The sequence below is a fragment of the Pungitius pungitius genome, chromosome 3 (genome assembly GCF_949316345.1).
Source record: "Pungitius pungitius chromosome 3, fPunPun2.1, whole genome shotgun sequence".
Classification (NCBI taxonomy): domain Eukaryota; kingdom Metazoa; phylum Chordata; class Actinopteri; order Perciformes; family Gasterosteidae; genus Pungitius; species Pungitius pungitius.
In genome coordinates, this window is record NC_084902.1 from 29,637,828 (window position 1) to 29,657,740 (window position 19,913).

Here is a 19,913-nt window from a genome sequence, read left to right on the forward strand (position 1 = left end):
TATTTACACTGTCGAGAGATGATGCCGCTTGTTTTACATCATATCCATATTTACCAGTTGTAGTCAGGAAATCAACAAACACCCACAATTTCCACACAGGTTTATTAGAATTAAAAATCCTGCTCACACAAGAAAACAAAAAACAACGTACAAATCTAATTGAATTGGTTAGACTGAAAGCTCTCTGAATAATGACAGTGTTTAAGCTAACAAATTACATAAACACACATTCATGGCTGAATCCTCCAGACATCTCTACATAAATGCATCTGCTTACCATGTGCACAAACTCCATATCAGAGTTTTCAATATTCATTACACACATTTGTGTGTTTGGCTTTGCCCATTTGCTGGATATATTTGGAAATGTTTTAATTCTTTGTGAACGCATTCACGTCACATTATAGTAGAAACGCTTTATAAAAAATAAATATCCATTTGTTACTGCTGAAAAATAAGATTTGAAAACTCCCCAAGTAAGACAGTTGGTATAAAAGGTTAGGTTAATAGAGTGCTATGGGTTACAGATATCTGTGTACAGATAAAAATAAGTCAAAAACAAACATTTCATTTACATAACTTGTTTTTGTGTTGCTCTTGGACGCTGAAATGTGTTTCAATCAGGAATGACTCCCTTTAGCAACACCTTTCATAATGGATGTAAAGAAGGAACCAGTTAATGTGGGAGGTTAATGAAATACTTGGTGGTTTTGAATGTCATTTCTACGTATTATCAGAGCGGTATATGAGGTTACATGTACATTATAGATTATGGATAGTCATTGTGGATATTCCATAATGACTATTACAATGACTATTTACGTTTTTAAGCAACTGTTTTGCTATTATCTTCTATGCAGAAAAATGGGCGGAACACCGGAAACCGTTCTTCAGCACATTGGCCCTGAGACTTCAATGTAAAGGTCTCACACCAGAGGCCCCAACCTGTGACCCGCTAGGGTTATCCATTCACCACGTTGTAAACAGGCTTTGGAACTACTTCCTGCAAAGAAAATAGCACCTAAGAAATCAGTCTGTGTTCTGTTAATTATCCAGAGAAATCTGGATATTGTGTCAAAATCTCAACACCTCCCGAGCTAGCACCAACCAGGCCAATGCTATCATTTGTATCAACAAACAGGAGGCACCTGAACTCAACCTCGGCTCCAGAAGTGGGATAATCCTGAATAGCACCAAATACAAAGGGCTGATACACACAAACTATGCATGAGTAAAAAAAAAGACGTATTTACAGTAGATAGCAGAGCATCTGCGGACCAAAGCATGCTTTGTCCAGTGTGTGTGTGTGTGTGTGTGTGTGCGTCTATCTCTTGGCTTCTGCGGTGTTGCTGTTCTCGATGCACAGCACCACGTAGGAGCCGGAGCAGCTGCTGGCGCTCGCCTGCAGCAGACTGCCGCTCTGCAGCGGCGACGCCATGCCGGTCACCGCCCTGTCACCCACGCGCCACATCTCGCACATGCCCTCCACGTGGCCCTGCCCGGCGCCGGTCGAGCCGTGCCACACCATCTTCTCCGGCCTCCGGAGAGAAAAAGTAGTGTTAATTTAGGCAGTCTGTCTCCCACATAGTTCGCATCAAGGCGTTGCACATCCGCGGCGCGTGGGGCTCACCATGTGCCGTCGCTGAGGACATCTTTGCCATCGAAGGAGTAGATCGGCACGTTGTCCTTCATTCTGCCGTCGTTGAAGACGGCGTCCCAGCTGTCAAACAGAACCTCGTCCTGGACGAGGAGGAGAATATCAGTACTAAAGATGTTGTTTCCCGCCCGTATACATTATTTTCTGCTAAGCTAACCAGTTGCTTCACATTCACTTTCAAACTATTCCTCTAAACGGTCGCGTAACCACCTTCAGGTTGACGATTGGCATTCGGCCCCTGTCGGCCTTGCGGACGATGCTGTGCAGATCCTGGAGCCTGGCGGACAGGAAGGCCCGGAAAGTCCCCTTGAGTCCGACGGCCTGAGCCTGAGTGAAGCACAGGTAGTCGGCCCCGCGGATGCCCCGCATGGAGCCGGTCTGGGGGCTGTTCAGGGCGATGAGGTGGAGCTGCGGGAACACCGACGCTCAATTGTAATATTCCGGTTTACAAAGAAAACCGTGAGCAGAAGACCCGTTGATGTGAATAAAAGGGTTAGGGTTAGTCCCTTACCCCTGGACCTGAGGTGTGATGGTGGACTGGAGTCTGGGGCACAGCAGGAGGTGGTCTTCGCTGGGGGGTGACCGGGTAACGAGGGTCCGGGTAGGCGGGTCGTTCCTGGGCCGTATTCAAAGAGATCCTACCGTCTGCGTGATTTATCCGGTCGGCGTAACTTGGATACCTGGGATCCGTTGGAGACGGGAACCGCGGATCCGGCTGATATTGAGTGTCAGGTTGGTATTGGGTTGGGTATCCTGGGTCTGGGTTTGAAGGGTATCGGGGGTCTGGGTTTGAAGGGTACTGTGGGTCTGGGTTTGGAGGGTACCGTGGGTCTGGATTTGAAGGGTATCGGGGGTCTGGGTTTGATGGGTATTGTGGGTCAGGGTTTGAAGGGTACCGTGGGTCTGGATTTGATGGGTATTGTGGGTCTGGGTTTGAAGGGTATCGGGGGTCTGGGTTTGAAGGGTACCGTGGGTCTGGATTTGATGGGTATTGTGGGTCTGGGTTTGAAGGGTATCGGGGGTCTGAGTTTGAAGGGTACCGTGGATCTGGATTTGATGGGTATTGTGGGTCTGGGTTTGAAGGGTATCGGGGGTCTGGGTATGCAGGGTACCGTGGGTCTGGATTTGATGGGTTTTGGGGGTCTGGGTTTGAAGGGTATCGGGGGTCTAGATTTGGCGGGTATTGTGGGTCAGGGTTTGAAGGGTATCGAGGGTCCGGCTGATGGACCGGACTCTCGCCACCGGCGCCGTGTGCGGGGCTGTTGGGGTGGTGGTCTGTGGAATAGGGGACGACTGGTGGGGGCTCCACAGCTGCTACCTCATTACCCTGAAGACCAAAGAACATCATCTATTAAAACAGGACACATATGTTGTGAAGAAGAGGAAAAACGGAAAAACAAAACTCACATCCTCACTGGAAAAAGCAATGTAGCCCCCGAGCTGAAAAACACAAACTCCATTAATACACAAGGGAAGCATTTTCATGTTACTCCTGAAAGTTGAAAAAGTATTTATTTCACCTGGACTTGACGGACTCCATCTCGGACCCGGATGTAGAGATCCGTTTGTTCTACGACGTAGACCAGAGAGCCCTCGGGCTGCCTTCGAGCGATGACTGTCATGGTGTCATAAGACCTCAACACTGTGACCTACAAATGGAAAAAGTTTAGACTGAACCCAGCTCCCGATGCTGGGATGCCAGTAGCGTTTTGTTTTCCATCACATGTGGGTCCATAATTTATAAATAAAACCGGAATAATCCCAAGAACAAAGCTGCCTCACCCCTGATGAGTATCCAGGTTGTCCAGGCACTCCAGGTGGTCCCGGGGGTCCAGGAATATTGATCGCTGTCATTCAGAAAGAGGAAGGAAAACTTGAGGCCTTAATAAATTACTTTTGCAGGCAGAGCCCCTCTTACAAGGATGCCCCCCCCCCCACTCCCCAATGTGTAAAGGTCTTTAATGGTGAATATCTGGGGGACTTTTTGGTTGTGACTCACTCTGCGTGCCCCTTTGTGCTCCAGGTGAGGACTCTCCTGGTGGCCCAGGCGGCCCAGGTGGTCCAGGCGGCCCATCGTAACCTCTTCCTGGTTGACCAGGTGGCCCCTGGGGGCCCGGTGGGCCGACGATTGCTTCACCTCTGGGACCCTGACGGAACAAAAACAAAGAAAGGTTCAGGATCGGACTCATTTGAACAGAGAGCTTGAGGACCTTGGAAGTGGGAGCTTACGGGGGGTCCAGGCACTCCAGGGACTCCGACTCCGCTCCCTCCGTAAAATCCTCCACCCGGTTCTCCTTTCTCTCCTTTGAAGCCCGGATCGCCCGGAACCCCTTTCAACTCATTCTGCACACAGAAACATCCAAAACATATAAATGAAAAAATCTAACCAAGGTAATAGTTTAACCACAGACTTCAGAGCGGAAGCTTACCCTAAAAGTGGAAAGGTCAAAGGTTGGTCCGCCACCTGGATCACAAACAGAATTTGTATAAAAACATCTACTCTTCAGCTTTTTTCTGCACACATTTGCACAGAGGAAGAGGCTACCTGTGATTTCAAGGGTCCCTGGAGGTCCTCGGTCACCTTTCTCTCCTTTAATACCTACAAACGAGAGGAACAGCAACAAAGTATCCACAGGCTAGATGCTTCCACACATATCCAGTCTTTATGCTAAGCTATGTGCGCGTAGCTTTAATTGAACAGAGACGTGAGACCGGCATGGATAGGCCTCACACTGTTCCATCATGAGGTGAGATTACCTGGGTGAAACCTGTGATCATATTCCTGAAACAGAAACCAAGATCATCCTTCACAATCACAAGTAGCAACATTTAAGAAGCTTTCTAGTTACAGTCGACGTGATGATATGATGCTCACCGAGAGCGTGGGGGAAGAACCTCCTGGAGGACCAGGGGGGCCCGGTGGACCCGGAGGACCCTGGGACACAACATCAAATATTGATTACCGTGTGCCAATTGCTTCCTCAGAGGACTTTTAAATAAAACGAATTTGCAATACTCACAGCGATACCGGATCCATACCCGGAGTGCGAGTCCCCCTTCTCTCCTCTGGCGCCGTTCAGCCCCGGTCGGCCCTAAAATAAAACACATTTTGACATCACTAAAGCCCCAATGTGAATGGAGTAAACCTATTCATTTGTGCGCCGCGGTAAGGTTTGGACCATTTTAAACGTAGCAGGAGTTCTACTTACAGGTCTACCTGGTAGCCCGATCTCTCCCTTGTATCCTGAAGGACCAGGAGGACCCTGAGGAAGAAAGAATCATCTAACAGGGTTATTATGCTGCTATGAACTGTTTGTTCTACCAGCAAAACACTGAAAATGTGGTCAATAGGAATATGGCACGCACTCTAGGTCCCTCAGGGCCAGCGGGTCCTCGGTCGCCCTGTTAACAAATACACAAAAAAGCATTAATCCCTTGATCGGACACTTAAGCTTCCTGGATTTAAAGGTTATAAACTCGATGCAACATGTCCCAGGGTGCAGGAATGTGGTGAAAGAGGTTCTCACCGGAGGTCCCGTCTGACCACCAATGTACTGAGGTCTCCCGTCGGAGCCCATGATGACACCCGGCTCTCCCTTCTGCCCCTGAACACAACACGTTTCATGTAAAAGTCATGAACTCCAACACATGTAAAGTTGCAGGTGTCAGTCTTTGCAATACTGCACAACCTATCACCCAGCATGCATCTCTAAGTGTGAAACAAGCTAAATTAACTCATTCTGATGTGGATTATCTCACTTTAGTTGCGTATCCTGAAGGACCCAAGTCTCCCTTGTCTCCCTTTGGTCCCGGGGTGCCCTGAATGAAAGCACAAAAACGCTCACTGCCGCCGCCATTTCGTCACATTGATTTTCAAATCTGTGTGCGATATTGACGACGCCACCTACTGGGAATCCTGGTCGACCCGGAAAACCAACCCCGTCCTAAAGAAAAGAGAGCGGTGAGACGTTAAAAAGAAAGGGAACACGAGTGCAAACGCGCTGGAGAACTTCAGTTGAGTTTTTGTCTTTCTGGGGAGGTCAGTTAGGGAACAACTCACCTGGAAGCCTTGGCCCCAATAAACGTCATTATACTACAGCAAGACAAAGTCAGGTCGGTTAGTGTGTGCAGGCAGTGACCGTTAGTGAATGTGAGTGAGTCAAACATTGACAAGGGATGAAATGGCAGGCTTCGGTGTGTGGGGGGGGGGGTTAAATTCGTCCTTCTCGGTGACTCACATCGCTCGTCTGGTACGTGGCTTGTCCCGGAGGGCCGGGAGGCCCCGGAGGTCCAGGGAGACCCCCGTCTCGCCCTGGCAGACCCTGCCACAAAAATAAAATATATCTTTATATACATCATCCGTAAGATGTTGTTTCCAGTGTAACAAATACAAGAACAATATGGGGCACATATATATATATATATATATATATATATATATATATCAATACTTTCCACATTTATTAGGACAAATTTATTACTAAAGTGAGGGAGCTGATTTTCAATAATATATTTGCATCCAAATTACAAGTTACACGTATGACATATTTTGCTGGTGTCTCACCGGCTCCCCCCTCTGTCCGCTGTTTCCCTTTTCACCCTAAAGATAGGAACATTATTAGTGTACAACCCGGAACTCTGTATAAGTTATAGTTTGTTGTAACTCCCATAATGCATCTGGGCCCATACCGGCTGTCCTGGGAAGCCGTCGAGACCTGGAATCCCAGGAGGTCCTCCCGGTCCCTCTGATCCTTTGTCTCCATGGTTACCTGGCAAACCCGGCCTGCCCTGGAAGTCATGATCACACTTTTAAAACACAGATGCTTTCTCTCCATGAACAACAGGTGTATTTGTGTTGTATAATGTATATATATATATATGATGTAAAGAGGACTCTGCAGGACTCACAGGTAGGCCTGGGACACCGGCTGGACCCTGGAAGACAGAGGACATGGGGACATGAGGCGGCGCGTCTTGTGCAAAGAGAAGGTCTAAGGTTGAGGTGATCGGTACCTGAGGTCCAGGCGGGCCAGCGATTCCAGGCGAGCCGTTGTTAGTCCCGTCTCCATCCGTGTAACCCTGAGGGGACAGGAGGACACGCCTTCTGTCCATCACACACTCTCTTTGATGAACGCATCACTTTCTACACGTTCACCCGCATGAATTACAATCCATGTTGTCACAAACCATCGATTTGTTTCATCCTCTACTCACATAACCAAAGCGAGGCGTAGGTCCTGGTGGCCCGGGGGGTCCTGGGGGTCCAACTGGTCCCATGGGACCTGGAAGTCCTGCCAGCCCTCCCTGCCCCGAGGCACCCGGGAGTCCCAGGTCACCCTGAGCACCCTGCGGTGACGAAGGACACTTATCAGCGGGTTAAGACCCTTTTGATGCATGTGAGTAAAAAAAAAAAAAAGGACACGCAAGAGACGTGTGCCGAGACGACAAGAACAAACAAAAACACAAAAGGTTCCACAAAGAAAGGGGACTGACCCCCGAATGTTAAAGAGGTAATGACAGCGTTACCAAAGCAGAGAGACCCCCCCAGTACCTGCAACCCATTACACACCGTAGAGGATGGAGCAAAGTAAGAAAACAGGTCGGTGAAGAAGTTGGAGTCTTGCGAGGTTTGCTAGAAGAAGGCAACAAACACGGAGGACAGAATCTATCCGGATGCTTCGTCACTTCATTTGAAGTCGGAAGAATGGAAAACTACAAAAATCACCTTTTCTCCAGCTGCTCCTGGGAGGCCGAGGTCACCGAGGTCACCCTGTGGGCAAAAGTATTTTGTGACAAAAAAAACCCCATCATGAAATCTCAAATAGTTTTCATCAACCGTGGCTTTTCCTCACCTTCTGTCCTGCGGCTCCAGGTGTACCTGTTCTACCAGGTGGACCAGGAGGGCCCTGCAAGAGCACACACACGTTCATTTGTCCTTCATTGTCTCCACTGGTCCATATTGTGACATATTCAAATGGTTTGACATGCACAAAGAAAAAAGACAAGCTTCTTTTTCAAAACAGGAAGGAATATTTGGAGGATTTTGAACAAATACTGGCGTGATGCAAACTGTATTATATTAACCCACTGGTAGACCGGGCACTCCATCCTGTCCCGGCGGTCCGGGTGGTCCGAAAGCAATCGGGCCGCCGGGTCCCAGAGCCACTGAGACCCCAGGGGGGCCGGGAGGCCCTGGGGGGCCCGGAGGACCGAGGGCACCCTGGTGAAGAACCAAATAGTAATTTATGTCGCATAGAAAAAGAAAAGGAGCCGTTTAGGGTGAACGGCGCCCATCGACGTACCCGAATCTTGTGCAGGTCTGCGAACCCTGAGCCCTCCATGTCGAAGAACTACAAACAGAACACAGGGAAACGTCTGGAACGAGCAATACCGGAGGAGTCGGGGGGGGGGGTTGGAGTGCGGACTTACCGGGTTGTCACCGGTCCCGGGTCCAGGAGGTCCCGGTAGCCCCGGGGGGCCTCTGGGTCCTGGTTGACCCTCTCCAAGCTCACCCTGAAAAAAAACCCCAATTGTTACAGTAATAATCATTTTAATGAAATACATCAACATAATGCATCTGATTGCGCTACAACCTTCTCGCCTTTAGCACCAGATGTTCCTGGACTCCCGGGAGAACCTGGTGGCCCACTGGGACCCTGGGGACAGGAGCAAGGAACGCAGTCACACCGCTAATGTTTGAGAGTCCACAATTAAATGGGTTTAATAGGAAGACAAAGACGCTTACGGTTTTTCCGTCCTCCCCGGGGTCCCCCTGAAAGACGGACCGTCAGTGAGCGACATTAAGACAAATCAAAACAAAAACAATCGCCAACAACCAAACTTTCTACACGCACGGGTTCTCCATCCTCTCCTGGGGGTCCTGCAGGCCCAACCGGCCCCGCCGGTCCAGGGGGTCCCAGCCCTCCGGACACCTGCTTCACAACGGAGCCTTTCCCAAGTCGGACCACCTCAGCCGCGGGGCCGGGAGGGCCGGGGGGCCCGGGGGGGCCCTGGGCCCCACGCTCTCCCTTGTTGCCCGAGTATCCGAAGCCAGAACTGCCCTGAGGAAGAGAAACGGGTTTTAAAGCGAGCCCAGCTGAGATAAAAGGAACAAGAGACCTCCTCACACTGAACTAAGGCCACATACCTTTGCTCCCTTTTCTCCCTGAGATGAAGACAAACAGAAGATTAGGACTTTGTGTGTGCGGCTTGCGGCTGACTTCACGCACACAGAGAGACGTTCCTACCTTGTGGCCTCGTTCTCCCCCCTGAGAGGAGGAACCAGGGGAATCAGAGGAGTCGGAGCCAGAGTCTCCCTTCGGCCCTGGGGGGCCCGTGTCCCCCGCCGAGCCCTTCTCTCCTCGCTCACCTTTGTCTCCTTTCGGACCTGAAGGACGCCCCGATGGAAAAGTCAGGTCAACAGGTCGACTCAACGCGGCGTGCAAGACACAGAGCAAACAGTCACACACTGACGGTGCGTTTAAAGCGTGGGAAATGTGAGGATTCAAACGTCGTGGATGACGATTTAACTTCTCGTTGATACAAGAGCAAAATCAGAACATTATCACAGCCAAAATGCTAAAGTACAAACAGTAATTTGATATTATCATCATTATTAATGAAGTCCTACAGTTGTGACTGTTTCAGGGTTCAGTCTGGCGCCACCTAGTGACCTCGCTAAGGTCAGTAAAAGCAGAGCAGCCATCCGCTCTGCAGGGGGCGCCGCTGCATTACCCACAATGCTCCCCTTTGACTCTTCCATAAACACATTGTTGCACATGTGAAAAACAAAACAACAAAGGTGAGGTCAATATAAATGTTGTGGTTCATGAATGTTAATCTGTCTTCTATCCTTTACATTAATCTTCCACACGTTGAAACCCTGCAGCCTCACTTCAGGAACCCTTCTGCACATATTTATGGATACGAGTATAGAGAGCTTTGAAGATTAAGAAGAAGATGATGATGATGAAGATGATGATGATGATGTGCAGCGGCGAGCCATTCCACTGATGACAATGAGGCCATTTTACCTGTTTCTTTGGTTTCGGATCCATCCGAGGATATCAGAGGCGGTTCTGGTACCGGCCGGGAGGAAGTGAGACTCGTCTGGAAACAAAACGCAATATTTTAAAAAGAGCAGAAATCCCCCAAAATGCCTCATTGTTGGAGTTTGTTGATGCTTGTTGTCTCCAATAAACAAAACGTGAATCATCATGTGAAAGCACCAAGGGGGACTCCCAGCATGCAACGGGCCGTATTTAATGGACTCTCATTACACAAGTTCACCTCATGTTTGCAACAATTGCGGAATACAGTTCACGGCGTTTTTTAATCTGATGAAAGCTTTTCTTCACACATGGCTACATTGAATCCGATTGAAGTGAAAAGAGAAGACGGACCGTGACGGTTTGTACGGCGGGTATCCGCTCCCCTTCCCCGCTGCCGCTCCAGTCTCCCGAAGGCTGCGAGGCGGAGACAAAAGACAAAAAGACGTTTCACGGCGACGCGCTCAGGCAGCTGAAAGCCAGCTCGCTCTCCACCAACCACAGACTCACGGCGTCGCTGTCGTCCTCGTTGTCACAGAGGCGCTCGGCCGCTTGGTGGCTCGCCAGGAGCCTCAGGTCGGCGATCTCCCCCTGGAGACACACACAGCCAACGCGTTAAACGCCTTTTGAGACTCGTGGAGACACCGTTGGCCTCCTGTGGAACCTCCACAGGGAAGGAAAACACTAGGAATGAGTCAGAGGGGTGTGATGCGTGTAAATCCTGACACACATGAGAATAGTCTGCAGTTTAAACTTCTGCGATGAATAAATAAAGGCCGAGGGGGTCAGCGGGTCAAGTTCACAAGGACGGGGGGGGGGTTGAGTGCTCCCATCCTGATGCTCGATGTGCCCCAGAGGGAGACATTAAGGAGGGATCCGACCCCATGAACACACACACACACACACCTGATCATTCAGTACACATCCCTCTCACTGCTCTCGCTCCTGGGGGAGACATTTGGAGGATTCATTTCAGTCTAAAATGTGATGAGCAAACATCCCCTCGGCCCGGCAGCGTTTCCTCTGCTGGTTCCTTCTCCTCCCAAAGCTGTAAGCGTGTAAAGGTGGTCTGTGAAAACATTTTGTCATTGCTAAATCTATTTTCTGCTTTTCTGCATTTTGTGTCTTTTGTGTCTTTTGTCCACATCTGGGAGACACCTCGTCAGCTCCTGCAAAGGATAAAAATAAAAAAAAAAGCACCTGGAACTTGTCCCCGTCGGCGCCTCCCGCCTGACCCACGAAGATGCCCGCCCCGGCGTCCAGCTCCATGGGGTCCGGCGAGCGCTCGAACTTCACCACCTGCGGCGCCGAGTCGCAGCCCTGGTAGAAGGTCACCCGGTCCTCGTGGACCGCCAGCGAGAAGCGGCTCCACGCGCCCACCATGCTCGCCACCTCGAAGCTGGCCGCCTCGTAGGAGGCCTCGGCGTCGGGCTCCGTGTAGAAGAGCTGCACCCGCTGGCGCCCGCCGCGCACGGCGCCCAGCTTGACGCCGATGTACATGATCCTCTGGGGCCCGTCGGTGATGGAGAAGAGCACGGAGGCGGCGGGGGTGGAGGGCTTGACGTGGAAGAGGAGGGAGAAGTGGCGGTGGAAAGGGTTGGGCACGTGGGCCACGGCCGGCTGGCCCGACACCGCCGCCGACGTGAAGACGTAGGCCGTCTCGCCGCTGGGCCCGTACGCCCTGGTGACCTCATCGGGGGGGGGGTCTCCGATCAGCTGGAGCAGAGAGACGCCGCTCTCCTCTGCGGGGAAAGAGGCCGAGGTCACTTCACTGAGCACCAAGAACACACAGATTCCTAAACACAGTCCAACGTTCAACGCATGAGGTATTTTGGTTATTATTTGTGTCTTAATCACTAAATCACTAGTTTACAACTTGTTTCACGCCTCAGCAAAGCTGCCTAAATGAGGTCAGGATGTGTTGACTTTCACTGCAGGGAGGAGGCCATGACGGGCGCCCCTGGAACAACACACACCTCGACCCTTCAGGTCGACCTGCAGAGCTTCAGTGCTGCATCGCACCGTCCTACATTTACCCGACAGACAGAATTAATGGGAGAGGGAAAAAAAAACGGCCGAGGTTTCAGTTCCCACGGATTCAAACAGCCCAACAGACCGAGCGATCATATTGAGATAAATCAGAGTCACAGGGGGGGGGGGCCCTCTGTCATCACAGATTCACAGGAGGAGACGACCCCCAGAGTACAATGTGTGCATTGAGCGCTCCCAGGGGTCACAAGTCGGGGGGGTTTCCCAGGGTTTATTAATCATGTGAAAGTATTACACGCGGTCACTCATATGGGGGGGGGGGGGGGGGAGCTGTGACTGACACAGACCAGCTGCCTGCGGGGGCACTGAATTCAGTCATGAAACAGAGCATATTGCTCTAAATGTGAGATTTAGAAGCTTGTGTTGATTTTCAAAGAATGTTGCAGATTAACTCCCCATTTCTGCCTTAAAATTGGGACGCGTTTGCTTTTAAAGTTGCTTTAAAAACATTGTCCTGAGCGGCACATCTGCACTCGACCCCTTGGGCCCCCGAACACGTGTTCTCACGAACAGCGCAGTGGTTCTGCGACTCGGATCTCCTCCAATGGGAGGACGCGGCGGGCGGTCACTTTCCCACGAGGGCACCTGCCACTGGTTCCGGCCTCGCACAGCTGCTGCAGCTGTTGCAAACGCTCAGCTGGAATAAAAGCTCCTTGTGTCTTAATCTCCAGATTAAGGAAACGTCCTCTTCTGCAGCGGCGCTCGGGGGGGGGGGGGGGGGGTCAGGATCTCGTTTCGCTTCATACGTGCGATCTCACATCTGGAAGCTGTCCAGCGCCACACAGGCCGGCTACACTGGATCATTTCAACCATTTACACTCCGATCAGCTTTACATTCGTGCATGTGTTAAGACTTTGAGCCAGTGATCAGCTGTTCTGCTCCCTCCGTCATGCTAACGAGGACCAATGCAGAGGTGACGAGTGTCAGATGTGGATGGGAAAGTGGACCCTGAGTCGGGCCCATATCATCAAAAATCAACAATCAAAAAGCCGCAGATGTCACAGCTACGTCGCCTCCGTTCAGTCATTCTTTTTGCTGAGAGTCACGCCTGCGCTCCGTTAGCTTAGCATAGAGAACGAAAACAGCTTTTTTTTAGGGCGGCAGCTGACTCCCTCCCCCGTGACTCCTAGACACATTTCTCCCGAACATTTGGCTTCTGCTTTCACCGATAACCTTCTCCAGACTCGTGGCCGTCGCCATGGCGACAGATCATGAAGAACCGGGCCTGCTGGACAACACAATTAATGCTGTGTAGTGTTTCTGCCCCCGACGCTCGATCGCCACCCATCGAGTGTTACTGGGCCTGAGAGGGGGGGGGGGGGGCGCCCTCTGACCTCTGGCGCATCGGCGGGCCAACAGGGGCCCTCTTGTTACGAAGCGCGGCGCCTTCGCCCTTTCTCCCAAACCGAGCTCACATTCGCCACAATCTTCCCGCCCACAGCGGCCATCGTAAAGGCAGCCCCCCCCCCACCACCACAGACGGCCCGATTGTTCCCCGCCCCCCCGCCCGTGACTCCACAAGCATCCGCTGCATCCTCAAATCCACACGGAAAGCGGAAAGATGGCGCCGATCAGGGCTGCGTTCCCTCACAGAACAGAAAGTCCCCAAAAACCAGTGCCAGAAGTCACTCGCGTTTCCTTTCTGCACCCGTGAGCCAATGCAGGTGTTACAAAAAAATCACACTAAATAAAAAAGCCTCCTCCTGTCTCCCATCGTGGAGTTCATGAAGTCCACAGCGCTCCCCACGAGGCCATGTGACCTCCGTGTTATGGCTCCGGGGTGGGGAGGGGGGGGACTAAATTACACAGCCAGTGTTTAACAGGTTTAAAAGGTCATCCAAACACTTCTGGAAAATTACAAAACCATCTTCCACTCATCATAATCAAAGCCCACAGCATAAACAAACTTATGGCTTTGCTTTGTGCATTTCTCTGTACCGGGGAGCCCCCCCCCTTGATGCACGCAAGTCATTTGAAGAGGATTTATGCAGAATGATTGGAGTTAAACATTTAACACGTTGCATTGGAGCAGCAGCGACGTGAACGTCCTCCGGAGAGCGACCACCACTGCAGTCCTTTCTGTTTTAACAAATCAATGGCAGATTATTGATTGGCTTCATGTGGCAGAGAGGTGACACGCTGTCAACACGCTGTCAACACGCTGTCAAATCAATCTGCACCCAATGCAACAAAAATGGAACTTTGACAACAACGAGAGCGGACGCCATGTTGGGGGGGGGCACAGGTCTTTCAACCTGTTATTTAATATACAAATCGATGCATGTGTTTAGCTGTGAGGTAAAGTAAATGCATTAAAACATGCAAAGTCGCGTTAGCTCGGGCACAAGGAACACAGACAGACAGGAAGTGGCGTGACATCGGATTCAAGACGTCCCAGCATGACGGGGCTCATTCTCACCCGCCGGCGTTACCTTTCAGGTTACTAACTGACGCACACGCCCTCTCGGGCAGCAGGTGACACTCCACCGGGAGGCGCCCCCCCTCCAGGAAGGCCCAGCAGCTGTCCTGCAGCACCTGGCAGAAGCTGCGACAGGGCGGGGGCTCGGCGGGATGCGGGCACGCGGGCGCCAGCAGGAGGCAGAGGAACCACTCGGCGCTGTGGTGGCACCTCGCCCCGGGGAGCCACACCCACTCCTGTAGGACCGCCCCCACCTCCTCCGCCGTCGTGTGGTTCAAAAAGTTGGGCAGGGCGAAAGATTGGGGGCGTCGGACGGAGCAGATCGGCCAAGCGGGGGGCACCGGGAGACACGATTGGCCGGAGCGATTGGCGGGACCGTCGGGGGGGGTCAGCGGGTCAACTGTTGTTCTGGTTAAATTAAGAGCCAGGACTTCGACATCGGATCCCTGTACCCCGCTCCCCCCCCCCTGCCCCACCCTCTCCTCTCCGAACCGGCGTGTGTTGCCCGCGGCGTTAGAGCCGACGCGCTCCGCCTCCTCCGTCACGCCCCCGCTAGCGGTGCCGGCGGGCGGGGTCGCGTCCCACGCCTCCACAGACTTACGGATCCCTGCCGCCGCGTTGGGGATTTCTTCCCCAACCCCGGATAGGTCGTCGTCCTCCTCCTCCTCATCCTCGCCCTCCGTCAGCGGGCCGCTGGCTGGTGTGGCGCTGGTTGCCGTGGCGCTGCCTGCCGTGGCGCTGGTTAGCGTGGCGCTAGCTGGTGTGGCGCTGGTTGGCGTGGCGCTGGTTAGCGTGGCGCTAGCTGGCGTGGTGCTGGTTAGCGTGGCGCTGCCTGCCGTGGCGCTGGTTAGCGTGGCGCTAGCTGGTGTGGCGCTGGTTAGCGTGGCGCTGCCTGCCGTGGCGCTGGTTAGCGTGGCGCTAGCTGGCGTGGTGCTGGCTGGCGTGGCGCTGGTTAGCGTGGCGCTGGTTGGCGTGGTGCTGGCAGGCTTGGCGCTGGTTGCCGTGGCACTGGTTGGCGTGGCGCTGGTTAGCGTGGTGCTGGCTGGCGTGGCGCTGGCTGGCGTGGCGCTGGTTAGCGTGGTGCTAGCTGGCGTGGCGCTGGTTGGCGTGGTCGGCGCCGGAGCCTCTGTGGTGTCCGAGGGCAACCACCAGGCGTCCAAGCTCCCGGCACAGAGGACCAGGAGAGGCAACAACACCCGGATCCTCAACATGCTGCTGGTTCTGGGTCTGCAGCTCGGTCCCAGAAGTTCAGGGGCCACCGAGCGAAGACGGAGACACGAAGACGCTGACCCTCACTGGCCCTCAAACTGCGTGCAGCATGGAGAGAAAGCGCTCACATGGGGAAGAGGCAGGCCTGCTTCCCCGATGTCTGATTGGTTACTGAAAAGGTTGCCCCGACCCACTGAACTCCTCCTCCTCCTTCTCCTCCTCCTCGAGTGGATCAGTGGGTCCACCAAGACGTCCTCTGCAGCTCGTTCACAGGCTGACCTGCAGCCTCCTCTGTGCGGGTTAGAAGGAGCCGCCTCGTTGTGTTTTATCATCCTGTGAAATACTAGTACTCTAAAACCCAAACTATGATAACGGACATGCTGCTGGCAGAACCGACCCAAAGTGGAGAGGAGAATGACTTTGGCAACACGTGGCCTTCAGCAACTCAATTATTTTATTCTGATGACGCGTGAGAAAGGGAGGCCGGATCCGATTGGATCGATGCCATATGCTCCTCTCTTTAACTTCCAGGTTCCCACAGACTGGTGATAATCCCCCCCTCCTCGCCCTCTCCCAGGCCTCGTCCTGTGTGCCCGCCTCATCTGCCAGGCGAGGACATCCAGCTGTTCCACATTCCAGCCCTCGGAAGGCGCCCACGCCGCATCACCCGGGCCGCTCTCTCAAAGCGCCACACGGGTCCTCGGTGCTGTCACAACATCCCTCTGAGCGGGAAGAGGTTCGAGCAGGTGAATCACGACCCATTAGACCTTTGGGAAGGGGGGGGGGGTTATTAAGAGAAGAGGGACAACATGTGCAAACAGTGAGCCTCGCTGGGTCCTCACAGCACCACAGAGGCTTTTTCCACTCAAAAGCATGAAAATCAAAACTGTACCAACAAAAACCAAGAGGCTCATATGTCAGTAATTACCAAATGCAATTACAGTGTGTTTGGGGAAGGACTTGACTTCCTGTCTGCTGCTTTCCTTTTGGGGCGGATTGAGCCTTCGGACGTGGTTATCCTGCACAGAATAAGAAGCATCACATGCTGTTCCTCACAGAACCAGAGAGACGACTCTGAAGATCCACTCCGAGGTGAAAGCACATGGTCCTTGAGATGTTTTCGTTCGATGGTCCATAACTGCCCTGCAGCCTCCCCCACGTGCACGTTAACCCCCCCCGTTTCTGCAGCACTGACCTGCACGGGGCCCCCGGGTCGGCCCGAGTCAACACGCGGCCGCTTAGTGGCACCGAGGGCTTTCTATTACACGCCCACACACACACACGCCCACACACACACACACACACACACAGCTGCACATTACTGCTCCAGTGGGACGATTCGCTCTACTTCCTCCTTACACACTTATTGAGTGTTTGGGACATTTACTGCCCTTTTAAACTTTTTGTCTGCTTCACAAGTCCTAAACTTCCCATGATGCATTTGAGCGACACAGCTTGACAAAGTTGGCCATCTCGCAGATTCCTTTAAAAAATGTGTTTTGAAATGATCATCCTGGAAACAAACCGATAGCATTTGTTTTTTCCTAAACTGCAGCCGCCGAGTGGCGCTCACAGCGTAGGAGGTAAATTACCACAACGTCTGAATGTCGCTAAACTCAGCTGGTTCCCATGGCAACCAGGACCCCCCCCCCCCCCCCCCAGGACTACAACAGACTTTTATAAATGAACCTCTTTGTTAGTCAGGGGGCGTCGCCATCTACAACCCGGAAGCGATAATTAGTTAATTCATTAATTAGATGAGCGTATGAACAGTTGAGGTGTGACCTCCACGGACCAGCAGGTGGCATCATTGCATTTCATTCTTAGCGAATCAATGTGGTGCAAAATCAGCACAACTAATCTCTTCTATTGATATATTTGCATGAAACGCTTTGTTAGAGGCAGAATTTACCAGTTCTTATCTTCTAAGGGAACTCTTGCAACTCACTTCCTGTTGTGTTGAAATAAGATGTTTTGAGTGTGAGAGCACAAACAAAGAGGAAATGCTGCCCCCTGCTGACGACACTCTGGGTCACTACACCGATTTGCAGCAAATGAGTTCCAGTATGGGTGAGATTTGGTTTAAATCTGCTGCCCCCCCCCCCCCCCCCCGGAGACAATGAAGCTGCTGAGCAGAGAGCGTCTGTTTCTTGAAGGCTTTTTATATCAAACCTGGCTTGGGGCCAAAGGTGAGCGCCTCGTAAAACACTTGCAGGTTTTCGGCCTGCACGAACCTGCGGCCTCGTCATCACGCCTGTTACCACGTTTTTTCTGAGCAGCGGCTCCCCTTTGTTCCCACAATAAAGAGACAACGAAACAACGTTAAGAGAGTTCAATTTAAGCTGAAAACAAATGAACTTATATTTAAGGAAAGGTCCTCTCTGTGGATTTCATTTTTAAATGTCAGTTTTCCAAAACATTTGATGCACAGGAAGTGATTTTTAGTCTTTTGGGATGGAGAATAAGATGGAAAAATGAAAACAAAGACACGCCCCCGTCTTCATCTCCTCGCCAAAAGAGTCCCTGGAATCAGGAGACACGAATGCGTCCCCCCCCCCCCCCCCCCCAGGAGACACAGACCCAAAGCGCCGCCCAGCAGCCCGTTTGTGGGCGCGGCGCAGGTGCCACAAGTGAACCGCGTCCTGCAGGATCCCCGTCCGCTCTGCAGCTGGGAAAACAAGGCGAGGAGATGGAGATGCAGATTGGGGCTCCTAGCGTGCTGCATGGGGAGCGACTCCTTCGTGACACATTCACGTGCTCCTTTCTGCACGATCAGGGACGCACACAAAAGATGTGTAGTGATGAAATACAGTGCGCTCCATCACGAACCACCTGATGTTAAGTGCTTACATGTCGCATAAACACATAGTAAACTCAGAGGAAAGACCTTGTAAATCCTGAGGATTTGCTTCTAAAAATGTTCAGGCTGTAAATGATCCGTTAACGATGCCCAGTGTGTGGCACAGTTCTCCTTATTTGGTGGAGTCACTACGGCCACAACTCAACAAATCCTTGTCCACCTCCATTATTCATTCGCTACGGATCCCAAAAGAAACCCAAGCCAGCGGGATGAGATGGTGAAGCCGGAATCTCTTCCTTCCTCGCAGGGTGGAATTCTTGTGTGAAGTCTGCTGGATTGTTTCTGCGTCTCTACATGAATGTGTGGGCATGCCTGCATGTCAGCACAATGTCTGTGTCTGAGTGTGTGTGTGTGTGTGTGTGTGTGTGTGTGTGTGTGTGTGTGTCTGCAATGGAAAGAAAACCACAGCCAGGTACAGATGAGGATGAGGGACGTGATCACGTAATGAGAAAGAGCCCCAGAGAGGGAAAAATCTCCAACTCACCACAAAGCCCCCCCCCCCCCCACACACACACACACACACAGACACACACTTTGAAATGCCTCACAGGTAACACAGCGCCCAGCACACACAGATTCCAAAGGCTGTGTTGGACATGTGAACGGGCGGACCAGGAGCACCTGGCCCACTGATCAGGGGACGTGTTGGAAAGTCAAAATGTCTCAACACAACTAACAAAAGACGCAATCCAAGCCCACGGTGTGAGAAGGACCACAAACTACACAATGTGATGCAAAGCTACAAAGAGACCGAGTGTGTGTCTCTGTGGCAGTGTGTCCACTGTCTCGTAATGTCCCGTGTGGACAAAAGGATGCAGAATGAAACCGGACAAGAGGCCAGAAGCAGCGGCTCCACGTGCACCGCAGACTCAGGTCAGAGGTCACCGCGCCAATACGATCAAATCAATTCAAGAAATAAGCATTTCTTCTACATGTTGCCCCCCCCCCCCCCGTCAAAAACACAAGTTTAAACCAGTACAAAAGGAGGAAGAGGATAAGTGGGCGATGCAGCTTCCTCTCACCTCTGCGCTGAGACTCCATCCGCGGAGCCGCCAGCAGCAGCAGGACGGCGGTCCGCAGGCTCCATGGCGACCACGCGGCGCCGCGACGCATCCCCGCTGTCTTATTTATCTTTGTTTTATGAGAAGAAGCCGCCGTTTAAATCCGTTCAGAGGCTCCTGGTGGCGCTCGTCGAGTGAGGGAAGGAGGGAGACGTTCAGCGACCTCCTGCCTACCTGCAGGATGCGCGCACCTTTACGCACGGCAGCGCGCCGGGCTGCAGGGAACTTCCTACCTCTTCTTTTCAAAGTAAAAGCTCTGATGATGATCAGTTTATGCAGCAAAAAAGCCAAGATGCTGACATATGACAAAGAAAAATGGTCTATGGGGAGTTTATTGGTATAATGTGAGTCAGTATTATCAACAGATTTGTTAAAAAACCAACTGGTGGTACATAAATTCCTGCTTAGCATCTCTACCTAAATTGATTCCATTCGTCACTCACCTGCCGTCAATCACTCACCCCCCCCCCTGTGGCCATCATAAGGGGAGGGGCAGCTAGCAGGAACAGAGAAGTTTAGTCCGCTCGCTCGAGCTGAAGAAATGCAGCTTCAGTACATTTGGGCGTGTTGACCCACTGATGACCTTCAATGGGCCAAACACCTGTGTGA

The 19,913-nt window shown here is 52.1% G+C and overlaps 1 protein-coding gene across 4 annotated transcripts; it reads right to left on the reverse strand.

Moving 5' to 3' along the window:
* Window positions 1–83: 83 nt before the first annotated feature.
* On the reverse strand, window positions 84–19,492 carry LOC119219513 (collagen alpha-1(XVIII) chain-like). Of its 4 annotated transcripts, none has more exons than XM_037474773.2 (42): window positions 19,266–19,492; window positions 10,906–11,447; window positions 10,216–10,296; window positions 10,060–10,122; window positions 9,691–9,766; window positions 8,905–9,044; window positions 8,805–8,822; window positions 8,512–8,718; window positions 8,403–8,429; window positions 8,251–8,313; window positions 8,087–8,170; window positions 7,960–8,007; window positions 7,746–7,877; window positions 7,510–7,563; window positions 7,383–7,427; window positions 7,227–7,289; window positions 6,872–7,003; window positions 6,671–6,736; window positions 6,566–6,592; window positions 6,347–6,445; window positions 6,222–6,257; window positions 5,896–5,979; window positions 5,718–5,750; window positions 5,566–5,601; window positions 5,417–5,476; window positions 5,185–5,262; window positions 5,024–5,059; window positions 4,867–4,920; window positions 4,678–4,749; window positions 4,533–4,592; window positions 4,415–4,439; window positions 4,203–4,256; window positions 4,087–4,121; window positions 3,887–4,000; window positions 3,657–3,804; window positions 3,440–3,504; window positions 3,178–3,306; window positions 3,065–3,097; window positions 2,169–2,984; window positions 1,868–2,065; window positions 1,631–1,740; window positions 84–1,538 (listed from the first exon to the last, which is right to left on the reverse strand). In XM_037474773.2, the coding sequence occupies exons 1-42, from the start codon at window positions 19,354–19,356 to the stop codon at window positions 1,325–1,327; spliced, it is 4,548 nt and encodes a 1,515-aa protein (XP_037330670.2). In that variant the 5' UTR covers window positions 19,357–19,492; the 3' UTR covers window positions 84–1,324. The 4 variants fall into 4 exon arrangements, with proteins under 4 accessions (XP_037330670.2, XP_062417471.1, XP_062417473.1 ...); XM_062561487.1 differs by lacking the exon at window positions 19,266–19,492 and adding an exon at window positions 14,776–15,490; XM_062561489.1 differs by lacking the exons at window positions 7,227–7,289; window positions 19,266–19,492 and adding an exon at window positions 14,776–15,490.
* Between the last annotated feature and the right edge of the window lie 421 nt (window positions 19,493–19,913).